The sequence below is a fragment of the Crotalus tigris genome, unplaced genomic scaffold (assembly GCF_016545835.1).
Source record: "Crotalus tigris isolate CLP2741 ecotype Arizona unplaced genomic scaffold, ASM1654583v1 scf7180000018612.917631, whole genome shotgun sequence".
NCBI classification, from domain to species: domain Eukaryota; kingdom Metazoa; phylum Chordata; class Lepidosauria; order Squamata; family Viperidae; genus Crotalus; species Crotalus tigris.
The window spans coordinates 424,696-439,491 of record NW_024097107.1 but is presented as its reverse complement, the minus strand read 5'-3'; the positions used below and the strand labels follow the sequence as shown (position 1 = coordinate 439,491).

Genomic DNA, 14,796 nt, shown 5'->3' with positions numbered 1-14,796 from the left:
TTAAAAAGAGTCGTAGATAGAGAAAGGACCTCAAAGCCTATGCAGAATGCAAGCAGTCCCTGGGTTATGACCATTCATTCAGCAAACATTGAAAGTTATGATGGTGCTGAAAAATATTATGACCCATCCTGAAGATGCGGCTGTTGCAGTGTCCCCACAGTCATGCGATTAAAATTTGGGGACTTGGCCATCCGCCCACATTTACAATCATCACAATGTCAGCAATCCTCCCCATTACCACTGCATGTTGGGATGATTATAAAACAGGTTGGTCATGTGGTTGATCCATATTTTTTTAAGTGATGGTTGTTAAGCAAATCCTGTGGTCGTTAAGTCACCAACGGTTTGCTAAGATGTGGTTTTGCTGAAAACCGGAAATAAGTGCTGCGTTTTGGCGAAGCCATCATAAAACGGTGACTGTGGGATGCTGCAAATGGCCATAAATGCATCTGTGTTGCGGAGCGCCTGAAGTCTGGTCATGTGGCTGCGGAGGAAGTTTGACCACCGGAACTTCAAATCTGAGTCATAAATCCCACTTTTTTTAGTCAGTTGTCACTTTGGACAGTCGCTAAGTAACCGGTTGTAAGTTGAGAACTACCTGAATCTAACTTTCAAGTGTCTGTTTAGGAATGTGGAACTATGCAGAAATGGATAGATTGACTTTGAAGATAAAAGAGAAAGAAGACTCAGTGTACTTTAGAACATAGGATAATTTTTATCAATGGCTAGAAAAACAAGTCAGAGAGAAAGGAATGTGACATGTAATTTTGAATATATATTAGTAAGAAGAAGGCTATTGAGTGATGAATTAACATATTGTTTAGGATAATTAACTATATCTATTACTGTTAATTAAATACATGTACCCAAACATTATGCTGTTTGCTAAATATTGAAAATGTTATTGGAAAAATCTCAACCCCAACCCCAACCCTAACCCTAACCCTAACTCAAATCCTACCCTAATCCCAACCCCACCTTATCCTAACCCTATAAAAACTAATAAAATCTATAAAAAAAAGGAATGTGGAACTATGATGGAGTGTTTTACAGAACTGACCCTAGGAAAGCTCTTTTTCCGTAAGAGCATAAGAGCATCTCTCCTAATGTATTCCTTCAATCCATCTTGCACGCAGAAGATCTCCCGAACAGACATAACTATTTCTAAAAGGTTTAAAGGTTTCCCCTGTCCAAGTAGGGGGACGGTGTTCATGTCCGATTCTCAGCTGAGGGAGCCTGCGTTGTCTGAGAGATGCTTCCGTCATCCTGTGGCCAGCATGAAAATATGGAATGCACTAACCTTCCCACCAAAGTGGTACCTATTTATCTACTCACACGTGCATGCTTTTGAACTGCTAGGTGGGTCAGGAGCTGGAGCAAGGAACGGGAGCTCACCCTGCTGTGTGGTGCTTGGGTCTCAAACTCGGGCTGTCGACTTTCCAGCTGACAAGCTCAGCGTCTCAACCGCTCAAACATCGCGCCACCTCCATACTATCTCAGACCCATTCAGATGAACATGGGTCTTGCAATTACATGTGCATTGGCAGGCATTCTCCCGTTATGGTCTCTCCCATCTTCGCCCAGCAGGTTCTTTCTTACCAAAGGGAACTGATGAGATACTTTGCCGTCTGGTGGGACCTTGGCGCCAAAGCCGTAAGCAGGGAAAAGTTTGTCGCTGTCATAATCCTGGATGATTTCGCCAACTGCTTTCAGAGCCATGGCATAGGAGCTGAGCTGATAAGGGCTCATGTAATGAAGAGAAGTGGGTTGCGAAGGGTTCCCTGTGAAAAGGAATTTTGTCAGTCTCAAAAATTCTGCATCCACCTTCCCCCCCCCCCGCAGCCCAAAGTTTTCTTGCAATCACAACACAGGTTGTCCGACATCTCCCTCCTTGGCCATCCCTACCCAACGGGCCCATGTGAATTCTCATCCCATCTCCCTAAATAATGGGAGCAGAGATGGCGTCCAGATGTGGCCGCTCCTAAACAAATCTCAGCAAGCATCAGAGTCAACCTGGCTGCTTTGTTACCAGCAGCAGAGCTGCCCTCTGTTCCCAGAGTGACACACGGGTGTGCTGCACTCACCATTGGAGGCCGTGAAGTCAATGGCGACTGTGAAATTCAGCTGTGTCCTAAGGATGGTGCGGAAACGAGAGAGAGTAATGGATGCTGCCATCCTGGGGATCCCTTCCAATGTCTCAAGGGTGCTCCCTTTTTTTTGTGCTAGGCAATTCATCGTCTCTCCAGCACCAGGAAGTCTCCCTCTTAAAGAGACCAGAGCATCCCCACCCCCACCCCCCAATGTGCCATTCCTGAGGCATCTACTGTACTTCCTTATCACCTTAAAAGTCATTGCGTTCTGCCCCTGATGCCCTCTTATAAGTTCCCCCGCCCCGCAATGCCTCAGAGGCAGTGAACAGGAAGAGGGCTGAGAGCCCACGGCCCTCAGAAACCAGGGACCTGAGAGGCATCCAGGATTTTCAACCGACGCACCCGCCTCGAATGTAATCAACAAAGGTGAATTCTGACTGCACTGTGAATGACAGAAGGGTTACCTACAGAGAAACACAGACAAAAGTGAAGAAGAAGAAAAAAGAAGTATGAGATATTCTGGATGGTACAGTCATCTGGGCAGAAAGAAAGATTTGGGGGTGGGGGGTGGGGGGGTCTGTTGTGGATTGCCCTCGAGAGAAGTGATTCAGGAAGAGAAGGGAAATGTGATTGGCTTTGATAACGCAAGCAAGTGCTGCTTTTTTTTTTTTTTAAGAGCAGGTAAGACGTTTGACAGGAAAAAGCTGGAGCGTGCCCCAGTGAAAAGAATCCCATCAGCTTCACATGACTCGGTGCACTGATTTATAAGGATGAGGGATGGCAGGGATTGTGGGCTAAGAGTGGGGGGAAAAACCGTCCTACACTTACAGTCCCCGAGTTAATGTACTTCTTTTTCTTGCACTTCTTCCTAGGGTTCGAAACCTGGAAATGGAAGGAAAGAATGAATGAGAGAGGAGCACTTTTTCCCTCCAACTAACAAACTAGAGAGTCAGTTTGGTCAAGTAGTTAAGGTACCAGACTAGAAACTGGGAGACTGTAAGTTCTAGTCCCGCCTTGGGCATAAAACCTGGCTGAGTGATTTTGGACCAATCATTAGGAGACTGTGAGTTCTAGTCCCGCCTTGGGCATGAAATCTGCCTGAGTGATTTTGGACCAATCATTAGGAGACTGTGAGTTCTAGTCCCGCCTTAGACATGAAAGCCAGTTGGATGAGTTAGATTTTAGACCAATTACCAGGAGGTCATGAGTTCTAGTCCTGCCTTAGGCATGAAAGCCGGATAGGTGACTTTGGACCAGTCAATCTCTCTCAGTCCAATCTACCTCATATAGTGGTTGTTTTGGGAAAAATAAGAGGAGGAAAGAGTTTGGGGCACGTTCTTGAGTTAGTCATAAAAACAATAAAGGTGGGATGAGAAAAAACTAAGAAATAACTCTAGCACCAAAGCTCCATCTGTGCAAATGCTTCTTCTCCTTTTGGGGCTTCTATAGTCCAGTTATACAGATTCACGGAGCTATAAAGAACAGAAGCATCATATCCCAGCTCCTCTTTCTGAAAGGCGGGGCCATCTACCTCTTAATTTAGACTAGGCACTGCCAGATAGCAGCCCACGCAAGCTAGTATGGGAAGATGCAAAAATGGGCCACAGATTCATCTATCCAAGGAAAAGCAAACATGTTTCCAAATGATAAAAGATATTCTGAAAGTTGGGTGTTTCCAGATGAGGCTTTTATGGAATTTTTTTTCCAGCCTCATTTATGAAATAGCAATAGCACTTAGACTTATATACTGCTTCATAGTGCTTTACAGCTCTCTCTAAGCAATTTACGGAGTCAGCCTATGGCCCCCAACAATCTGGGTCATTTTACTGACCTCGGAAAGATGGAAGGCTGAGTCAACCTTGAGATGGTCAGGATCGAACTCCTGGCAGTTTGGCAGAGTTATACTGCAATACTGCATTCTAACCACTGCGCTCACCATGGCTCTTGAAACTGCAGTATACAGGCAATCTTTGAGTTATGACAGTTCACTTAGCGACTGTTCAAAGTTATGGACTTACTTATGACAATTACAAATGTTGCAGCGCCCAGTTGTTCACCCTTACAAACGACTGCAGAGGCACTGCAACATTTGCTCTACCTATTCCCGCTCCCCGGCCGGGTCTCCATAGGCACTGGGCCTGTGGAAACTCACCTTGTGAAGATCTAGTGCAGTGGTGGCAAACCTATGGTACATGTGCCAGAGGTGGCACTCAGAGCCCTCTCTGTGGGCACGCCCTAGCCCTGCCTCCCCCCACAGTCCCCTCCTCACTAGCAGTTCCCCCGGAGGAGAGTCGCCCCCAGTCGTGGCCCATGCAGAGCAGTGCAGCCAAGGACATGGCAGCAGGTACAAGACTCCGCGCCCTGCAGCATCATCTCTGCGTGGCCACCATGGTGCTGCAGGGACACCTGGACAATCTGCCGCGATGGGCCGTGGAAGTGGTAGGTGGCCCTGTGGGGGTGGGGGTAAGATGGGGCAGAGTGGGTGGGGCAGGAGACGGGGTGGAGTAGGCGGGGCAGGGGGCACAGAGAGGGCGGGGCAGGGGGCAGAGCGTTTTTTGGGCACTCGGTGTCTAAAAGTTTCGCCATCACTGATCTAATGAGTCTTTGGTTTCTTGGCCTGCTTCTGTGCTTCAGGCCTTCGATGCATTCACAGAGAATGGAAGACTAAAGTACCACAAGATCATGTGAGATTAATAGCATGAGATCTCGCACTACTGAACTCCCGTGATCTCACACTACTTTAGGTCTCTGTTCTCTGCAAACAGAGGCCTGGATGAGATCTGCAGCAAAAGGCTTTGCCAACCGAGGGAAGGCCTGAAGTACCAAAGCCTTCCCTCCATTTGCAAAGCCCTTTGCTGTCTTTGCAAAAATCCTTTGCTGCTATAAATGGAGGCCGGGAGGGGACCGTGCGTCCTTCCTGGCCTTCGTTCTTGGCAGCAAAGGCTTTTTGCAAAGACGACTGGAGCCTACAGCGATGCAATCTCTCATCCCTGCAGGCCACGGCAAGCTTTTGCTCAAGGCGAAACCATGGCAGAGAGGCTGGAGGGGAGAATCTCCCTTGATCATTGAGATCTACATAAAGTAAGTGACCCGGTCGGGTGGGATGGGGGGGGGGGAAGCATGAGATATCTCAGTGGGGCGGGGGAGGTCTTGGGTAGTCAGAAGCAACAGGTCCCCCATGGCCTTCCCCATCCTGAGATATCTCGTGCACTTAACGACCTGCAAATGTGTGGGGGAAAGCAGGGAGTGATCACTTTCAAGTGAACAATCTGCCTCCAGAAGTGGTGAATGCTCCAACACTGGAAGTTTTTAAGAAGAGACTGGACAGCCATTTGTCCAAAATGGTATAGGGTTTCCTGCCTGAGCAGGAGGTTGGACTAGATGACCTCCAAGATCCCTTCCAACATCATCATCATCATCATTATTATTATTATTATTATTATTATTATTATTATTATTATTATTATCTTTTATTCATTAAACATGAACTTCAGTCCACTGAAAATTAAAATTGGCTGGTGCTGATGGTTGACACGGGTTGCTACTAGCATCCTAGGTGTCAACCAGGTATCTCCTTAAAATATGTTCCAAGTAGCGCAGTTTTTTGTAACATTGCTGGAGTTATTGCAGGAAGCTGCAGTTTCTTGATGTATTTTGCAAAGTCTTTGGACATAGTTCCCAGTGCCCCGATGACAATGGGTACCACTGTTACATGTTTCATCCATAATCACGCAGTTTCGATGGCCAGGTCGCGATATTTCATAATTTTTTCCAGTTCTTTTTCTTCGACTCTGGCATCTCCTGGTACAGCAATATCAATCAGCTGTACGCTTTGGTTCTCTACAACTGCGATATCTGGCGTATTGTGTTCCAAATGGCGATCTGTCTGTATTCGAAAGTTATTATTATTGTTGTTGTTGTTGTTTTGTTGTTATTGTTGCAGTTGTTGTTATTATTATTATTTTATTATTATGTTACTTGATTCACTCTTACAAATCCTCGGGTTATGAAAGTAATTGGCAGGCTCTGTTCTATTCATAACTCGAGGATTACCTGTATAGGATGATCCTAAATGAAGTTGGTTTCCAAATGGAGTCTCCTTATGTTAACTCCTAGTTATTCTTTTTTCTTTTTCCTTTACCACTGAAAATCAAAGAGGGAAGATTAGGGGGAAGTCTTAAACCTCCCTATCAAATGTAATTATTCTTTTTGGCTGATATTTTTAAAAACACAGTTCTGGCTTAAATGAGAGAGAGTGCATTCAGAAGTGACTCTCCTCTGCTCATAATTGTAAGAAAGAATCGGTACTGTTTTGTTACCCAAAGATACAGAACTGGCTTTTTTAGTTTTGCACTACAGTACTTCACAGTCTTCTGTAAGCAAAGAAACAACACTCTGCAAATACACGGCAGCAACAGTTTTAGATGCCCTCAGAGGAAAATCCTTGAGGATAGGGAGAAATTTTCACTTATGGCTCTGTGCAGCATATGCATATTGCAGAACTTGAAAAGATGTATTTTAGCACATAGCACTGATGTACATGCTAAAATATATATGAAATTGCTGGTGGCCATAATAAAAACTAGTAATGCATGACTAGGCTACATCTTCATAGTACTCAACTGATTGCTTTTAATCAGATTTTTTTTAAACTGCCCTGAACATTTCAATAAGAATAGAGCTGGAAGGGACCTTGGAGGTCTTCTAATCCAACCCCCTGCTGAAGCAGGAGACCCTATACCAGGGGTAGGCAACCTTGGCTCTTTTATGACTCGTGGACTTCAACTCCCAGAATTCCTGAGCCAGCCAGGCTGGCTCAGGAATTCTGGGAGTTGAAGTCCACGAGTCATAAAAGAGCCAAGGTTGCCTACCCCTGCCCTATATCATTTCAGACATATGGCTGTCCAGTCTTTTCTTAAAAACCTCCATTGATGAAGCACCTAAAATTTCTAAAGGCAAGCTGTTCCACTGGTTAATTGGAACAGCTTGCCTCACTGTGAGGCAATTTTTCCTTAATTCCAGGTTGCTTCTCTTTTTGATTAGTTTCCATCCATTGTTTCTTGTCTTGCCTGGTGCTTTGGAGAATAATTTGACTCCTTTGTGGCAGCCCCTCAAATACTAGAATTCTGCTATCATGTCGCCCCTACTCCTTTTTTTTTCTCTATAATGGCCATACCCAATTCCTGCAATTTTTCATCATGTTTTAGTCTCCAGACCTTTAATCATCTTAGCTGCTGTTCTCGGTACTTTTTCCAAAGCCTCAAAATCTTTTTTGTAATGTGGTGACCAAAACTGGATGCAGTATTGGTGGTCTTACTAAGGCTTTATAATGCGGTACTAATTCTTCATGTGATCTTCATTCTATGCCTCTGTTTATGCAACCAAGGATTGCATTAGCTTTTTTTTGGCTGCTGCTACAGTTCATATACAATATTTGGAGAATGTTGTATATGAACATTATTTGAAGAAAGACAATGAGTGGTCATAGCTCCCAAACTGAGTTTTTTGATGCAGGTGGACAATCAGAGATAGCTAATAGCCCATCAGATACAATTACTATTGTCTTGCAAACCTCTGGTTTATGCAAACTAGCTCCTAGTATCCATCTGACAAGAAATATCTTTCTGTAAAAGTGCCCTCTTGTCAGGTTGTCTGCTCCCAGCCTTATATCATAAATTCAATATATTTCTTTTTAGTTTTGTCATTTGATTTATCATCATTATCTAAGATACTGGACATATCCAAATCTAATCCACCAGTTATGTCAGTTCTCCACATGATTCCTACCTGTAAGTCCTGAATAATGAAGTAGGACATAAGCATTGTTAATCATTCTTTTCTTTACTAAGTGGCACTCTGATTTCTGCTTTTTCCTCTCCCACATATTCCATTAGTAAAAGATATTCTAATTTGGAATGGAAAATTATTTTTGACATTTGCAGTGTCCGGGATCATGTGATCACGTTTTGCGACCTTTTGACAAGCAAAGTCAATAGGGAAGCCAGAACTGTGTAACTAACTAACTTAACAACTGCAGTGATTCATTTAACAACTGTGGCAAGAAAGGTAAAATGGGGCAAAACTCATTTAACAACTGCCTTGCTTAGCAACAGAAATGTTGGGCTCCATTGTGGTCATAAGTCAAGGACCTGTGTACATCTCCTCTGATAACAATAGCCTTTGTTCTTCCTTAAGGATCTTTTCCACCTTCTCTCCCATTCTTTTAATATGACAATGCTGGACTCAACCTGCACTCTTCGGTAGATAAATTTTGTTTAATCGCTTGACTTTGGACCCTCCCTTATCACAGCAGAAGCTGGATCACAATTGAAGCTCATGACATGGAAATCACTGGCCAGACAATCTATTTTCTTCTGCACTACAAAATCCACAAGCCCCATCACCAAACACCAATAGTCAAACATTGGAAGAACTGTATTTCATAAGTCTGGGTTGCATTAGAAATGTGTAATTTGCATCAGAATATTATCATGTCTTTGTTTGGACAATTGCTGCTGACAGTGCTGCCTTGAACCTCTGAAGGAAAGATGGAATACTATCTAACCAATAAATGAAATCAAAATACTGCTGGATAGCAGGGATGAGACTGGACTAATGCTAGCGAGCTTCATTAGAGCACAAGAGAACCAACCACTCTGAAAGCAGAAAAGTCAAACAAGTTCTCCTGTATCCAGATCTTTCACCAATTGTTAACAGATGTCACTGGGCTTCTCTACAGTCTACACCAATGAGGACTAGAAACTTGCTTGTGGGCATTGTTTTTAAACCCATCCAAAACATCCCCAGATTTCTCAGCAGAAATGTAATTTGTTGGCTCCGAGTAGTACAAACCCTGCAAAAAATAATAATAATAATAATATTGTTCAAGAGAATCTGTATTTTTCCAGGAGAAAACTTACCTCATACACTGTGAACTGGTTCTGGGCACGAGAGAGTTCACGATAGCTTGTGGCAAATTCTCCAATGAAATCATGGCTGCCGAGACAACAAGAAAGAAGTAATGTAATGCTTCCCTGCCGGGGTAGCTTAAACCTGGATTGAGCGAGTGTATGAATAGCGTATGTTTTGAGTATCCCACATCCTGCTGTGAAGAACCTAGGATTTTTAATTACTCCACCCACCCAATTCACTTAATCCCCTTTTCCCCACAGGGTGCATCTACAAATGCAGCAGATTGAAAGGGTAGAGAGAGGATGGGGTGGGTGGGAGTGGATTTTGAGTGCTTTGCATTTGAGTCCAAAAGCCCAAATTCAGTCAGAAGAAAATAACACAAATGCACAGAGTCTGCAGACTCTTTCATCTTTCTCTGCTGTCACTCGATTTCATCCTTTACAGATTTTTTCTTTGTACTTAAAAATGGCCTTTCCCATCTGCTGCCCAAAGGACCATCACTCATTTTGTCACGTTGTCATGCACCATTCACTAATCCAGCACCAAACCTTAAGCAGGGGAAAGCTCAGATCAGTGAGGGGGAAGACAATAAATAAATATGGAGTGTCTGAAGGGTGTGGTGCAACTTCCAGGTGACTCCAGGACCACAGCTATCCAATTTTTTGGGGGGTAATAATATAGAATCGGTTCCCATTCTACTGTAGGTAGTCTTCACCTAGCAACCACAATTGGGGTCAACGACTCTGTTGTTAGGTGCCTCAACTGTTAAGTGGAAAAATCGCATGACCACAATGGGCTTCCAACATTTGGTCGTTTAAGTGAGAAATCACGTGACTTGAGATTTTTACTTCCACGTGTTCCATTAACTCTGCTTGTCAGAAGCCAGTTGGGGAGCACATGAATGGTGATCAGATGACTGCACAATTGTAAATGTGTGCCCGTTGAAAAGTGGCAGAATGGCGATCATTCAACCAAGGGATTCTGCAACAGTCATAAATGCAATGACAGGTTGCAAAGCTATTCTGTTTATATCTTTGCAACTTCAGTCACTAAATAAGGCAGTTGGTAAGTGAAAACTACAATAGTGGCCAAAATTGTGGAAACCTTTTGGGGAAAGTGTACAGCAGAAATACCACCTTTGGTTATGTTTCCACCAATTTTTCTTCTAATTTCTTTATAACTGTAGCCTTGTTCACTTAATAATACTATTTTACATCGCTTTCTGGGCAACCAGTCAACTCTTTGCACCATTACTTTAATTTTATTAACATTTTACAAGCTCACTAAATGAAAGAACACAAAAAACCCAACCAACTTGATAGAGATCACATAACACCCTGACAAATGTCCTCATCTCAGCTTCAATACGAGACTAATAACTGAATCCTACTGTGATCTGATTGGCTCATTGCCAAAACAAGATGACACCTGATTGGCTCTCTAAACACTCATGCTCATTGGCTACAATCAAATGAAGGAAAGCTACCTGATATCAACCTAAGCAAGTTGTGCTTCCTTTTTCTGGTTATTTGGCTATAACTTTTCATAGAATACAGTACATATAATTGAACAAACTTTGTTGCATTACATTCTTGATTAAATTATCTTTCTATTGATATATATTTTTATGTTACTACTCCAAAACAAAATGGTGTTATTAGCCATCAAACCTCAAAAATACACTTTTTCCAAAAGGTTTCCACAATTTTGGACACTACTGTACCTGTACCTTCTTTTGGTATGCTATTTTGACTTTCTAATTCAACCTACAGCCATGTCGATATCCCACCCAAGTCCTGTCCAAATCTGATCCCGCTTTTTCTGATCACACGTAATTTCCTTGTCAACGGTAAGGAAATCCTTTTTCCAATTGCCATCTTTTTTTTTTTTTCAACTTCCTTGTCTACATAACAGCTGCTTGATGGTCTCCCATTCACAAAATTATCTGTCAGCCTTATAAAATCAACCAAGGTTTGCCATGAGCTTCTGTTCTAGCTAAGAAGGCTTCGAGAAGTCGTGGTAATTCTTTCTACCGATCCTAGCTTCAGATTAGGCACTAATGATTTTGAAAAGAAAGGAAAGGAAGCTTTAAATTTGTTCTGTTAAAGTCAAGACTTCCATCCTACAAACACTTATATGGAATTTCCATCTAAATAAGCACCAGTGGGATTGCTCTTATTCAATTAAGGTAGGACGTGCACGAGAAAGGTATGACTTTTGGCCCCACTTTAAATAACCTTGGCAAAAATGTCCCTTTGCTGGCGGTTCACAGTTTGCAGGAGAAAAAGAGCCTTCACAGGATAAAGAGAGAAAGAGAGTATCAGAAAGTGAGCGACCCTCACTCATTTTTAGTTATAATGCCATGCAATTAGCATACAATGCCCAGATAATTGTTTCTTGAATCTCTGGAATAAGAGAAAGGATTATACCAGGGGTAGTCCATGAGTCATAAAAGAGCCGAGGTTGCCTACCCCTGGATTATACCAACCTTCCCCTATCATGATGCCCTCAAATGATTTGGGCTACAACTCTACACTGGGTGAATTGATAAGAATTGTAATTTAACACTAAAGGAGAATATTTGACGCTCAGGGATGAAATGAGAGATCTCTTGGTGCTCTCTGAGCTTGGTTGTTTTCTTGCAGACGTTTCATTATCCAAACTAGGTAACATCATCAGTGCTAGTATAGTCTAGCCCTGATGATGTTACCTAGCTGGGTAATGAAATGTCTGCAAGAAAACAACCAAGCGCAGAGAGCACCAGGGACCCCTAAATTAATATTTCTGGGAAATCCAGGTGGGGGAAAGGGGGGTCTATAAAAACTGGTCCATATTCTCACCTGCCATCCCGGTCCCAGTCATAGACGTCAATTTTCACGGTCCTAGAACAGAAGAAACAAGTAACAAGAGAAGTTGAATTTCCAAAGGAGAGTTTCAGTTTAGGAAAACAAGAGCCCAAATGAAAAGGGAGATGGGGCATATGCTGTAGAGCACAGGTGTCAAACTTGCTGTGTCATGTGATATATTATGATATATCACAACTTTTTTTGCATTGCCGGAGCTGGGGTGGTTGCGGCCTCCACATAATGCAACCGGCCCACAGGCCAGCAGTTAGACAACCCTGCTGTAGAGTTTTGTCCACACTCATTAAATCCCTTTAAGTGCCAGTCCATAATATATAGATTAGGGGTAAGCAACCTTGGCTCTTTTATGCTGGCTCAGGAATTCTGGGAGTTGAAGTCCACAAGTCATAAAAGAGCAAGGTTGCCTACCCTTGTTCTAGATCAGTGGTTCTCAACCTGTGGGTCGGGACCCCATTTGGGGTCGAACGACCATTTGAATAGAGTCTAATTCTATTGGCTTTCAAAAGCCAATAGGAATTGTCCAGGCTGTCTCTGCCCTGCTGAGCCCACCAAAAGTCCCATTCTGCAAACGGTGCTGCACCAGTTGAGTAGTCCTCAACTTACGACCGGTTGAGTAGTCCTCGACTTACGACCGGTTGGGGGTTGCAGCATTAAAAAGGTTGAGAACCACTGTTCTAGATCGTTCCTTCACACCTGGGAAACATGCCACTAAAAATGTATATATGTTTATGCCACTAAAAATGTATATATGTTTCACCTATATAGCCCTTTGTAGTGATTGCTCCTTATAGATATCTAAAGGAGCCTGGCTACTCTTTTGCCAGCTACAGTACTTCAATGGTTTTTAACAGCCTTGGGGCAATCTATACTCAGAGGACCGTTTGATCTGGAAACAGCATAAAAAAATACAAATTAAATTTCTCCTCCTCCAATATTTTGGGTGGTCTGTCATTTGCCAGCCTTTGGGCCCAGAGACGCAGCCTTTAGGCCCAGAGTATAGATATGAACTCTAACCTGTCATAGTCACCATTGCACAAGGAGCGCACAGGGATGGAAAAAGGTTGCCACACTGGATTCAGATTGTTCTTCACCACCTCTGTCTTGTGGCAGATGGTGAACCTGAAACCAGAGAGGAGTCATGGCAAAAGGGGGCAAGAGCAAACATGAAAGAAAGGCTAGTGGGCTTTGATGTGGTGTGGAGTAGCATATTGTGGCCTCTGGAGGTGTTGGATTGCAATGTAGTTGAGAATACAGTTTGTCATGCTAGTTCAAAAGGATGAATATTGTAGTCTAGAACAGGGCTTTTCAACCTTTTCACCCATTGTACCATTTTTAGGATATGGCAATATCTGAGAACTACCAGTCGCCTAGCAAGGTATCAAAAACTTGATGACCCCCCCCAAAAAAGGAAAAAAGTGATAAAGTACAGGTAATCCTCGACTTACAACAGTTCAATTAGTAACTGTTCGAAGTTACAATGGCACTGAAAAAATTGCCCTCCCCCAAGCCACAGCTGAGCAAGACACCTGCCTGTCCACCTGGCAGCGCTCTTCCTCCTGTCTGAGGTTTTCATTGTTGTGAGCATTTCTGTTGAGAATTGGCAGCAGGGATGGGGTGGGGGGTGTTTGGTTTTTATTCCCCCCCGTCTGCTGGGTGGTTGCAGCAGGTTTTGGTCACTTCACATGACCCTGAGACACTGTGACCATCATAAATATGAATCAGTTGCCAAGCATCTGAATGTAAATCACAAGACCTTGGAGATGCTGCAACATTCCAGCTGATCAGCGCTTCTTCTGGACTCAGCAGAAGGGCCAGGATCAGTGCTGCTTTCCAGCTGACTGGTGCTTCTTCAGGGTTCAGCAGAAGCACCAGGATCAGCACCGAGCTCCAGCTGGAACTGGCGCTGATCCTGGCGCTTCCACTGAGCCCTGACAGTCCCGAAGAAGCGCCGATCAGCTGGAAAGTGGCACTGATCCTGGCGCTTCCGCTGAGCCCTGCAGCTCCAGCCATCTCTCGCTTAGGCTTGTGCAGTGCTGCCACCGGTTCAGCTCATTCCCCTCCCCCACTACCACTTTTCTAAGATGGTTGCATACCACCTGCCAGGTGCCAATGTACCAAAGGTGGTACCAGTACCACTGGTTGAAAAGCCTTGCTCTAGAACAGGCAACTTTAAGACTTGGGGACTTCATCCCCCAGACAACTGGCTGAGGAATTCTGGGAACTGAAGTCCACAAGTCTTAAAATCTTGTGGAATTCTGGGAACTGAAGTCCACAAGTCTTTAAGAGTTGCCGAGGTTGGAGACCTCTGATCTAGAACATCTGCAGGCTGCCAGATTAAAGAAAGCTGATCCATCCAGAAACCAGAAGAGCTGTCCACCCTGAAGAAGAGCCCACTGGCACAGGCTCCTTTGGGTTTCTAAAGCACAAAACTTGGAGAGGGAATTTCAGCTGAAGCTCTTGAGCCACAGCATCTCAATTTCCCTCTTCCATCTGTGCATCCCAAATCCAGGAACTGCAGACCGTGCCTCTTGGCCTTTTTCCCCAACATCCTTTATTGGAACATCCACTAGTTCGAGAAGGATGGAGATCAGCTTGATGTGACGGAGAACAAATGTGGAATGTGCTCTCCAACCACTTCTGAGCCAAGCTAGAAATGGACATTGAGTGCTACCGTTGCTAAGCAACCATGAAAGCCTTCTTTGCATCTACCACTGAAGAACCGAAGCAAGGCCACAACTGTAGCTGATTTTTGCCACGTATGGAAAAATCTGACTCTTCCACTCTAAACACAGTGAGCAAAAGAACTCACCACCTGCAATCACTCGTGCAACCATCTTGCGCAGCCCAGAACACATGCACTGAAAAGCAGATCCCTTTCCTCCTCCAGCATCCATCCCAAATACAGGAAAAAAAAATGGTTAAAATGGGTT

General features: G+C 43.8%; 1 protein-coding gene across 6 annotated transcripts in view; it reads right to left on the bottom strand.

Moving 5' to 3' along the window:
- The window catches only part of CPNE9 (copine family member 9), a 63,581-nt gene that overhangs the window by 7,190 nt on the left and 41,595 nt on the right, over positions 1-14,796 (bottom strand). For 5 of the 6 annotated variants that reach the window (XR_005558134.1, XM_039355162.1, XM_039355160.1 and 2 more), the window contains 7 exons: positions 12,881-12,985; positions 11,843-11,884; positions 9,011-9,086; positions 2,919-2,972; positions 2,493-2,554; positions 2,085-2,131; positions 1,600-1,781 (listed from right to left, as the gene is read on the bottom strand). Coding sequence is in view for 5 of the 6 variants with exons in the window: in XM_039355162.1 (XP_039211096.1) it covers positions 1,600-1,781; positions 2,085-2,131; positions 2,493-2,554; positions 2,919-2,972; positions 9,011-9,086; positions 11,843-11,884; positions 12,881-12,985 (568 nt within the window). In the remaining variant the exon portion in view is untranslated. Of the gene's footprint in view, positions 1-1,599; positions 1,782-2,084; positions 2,132-2,459; positions 2,555-2,918; positions 2,973-9,010; positions 9,087-11,842; positions 11,885-12,880; positions 12,986-14,796 lie in introns of those variants that run through there. The other variant, XM_039355163.1, reaches the window with a different exon arrangement.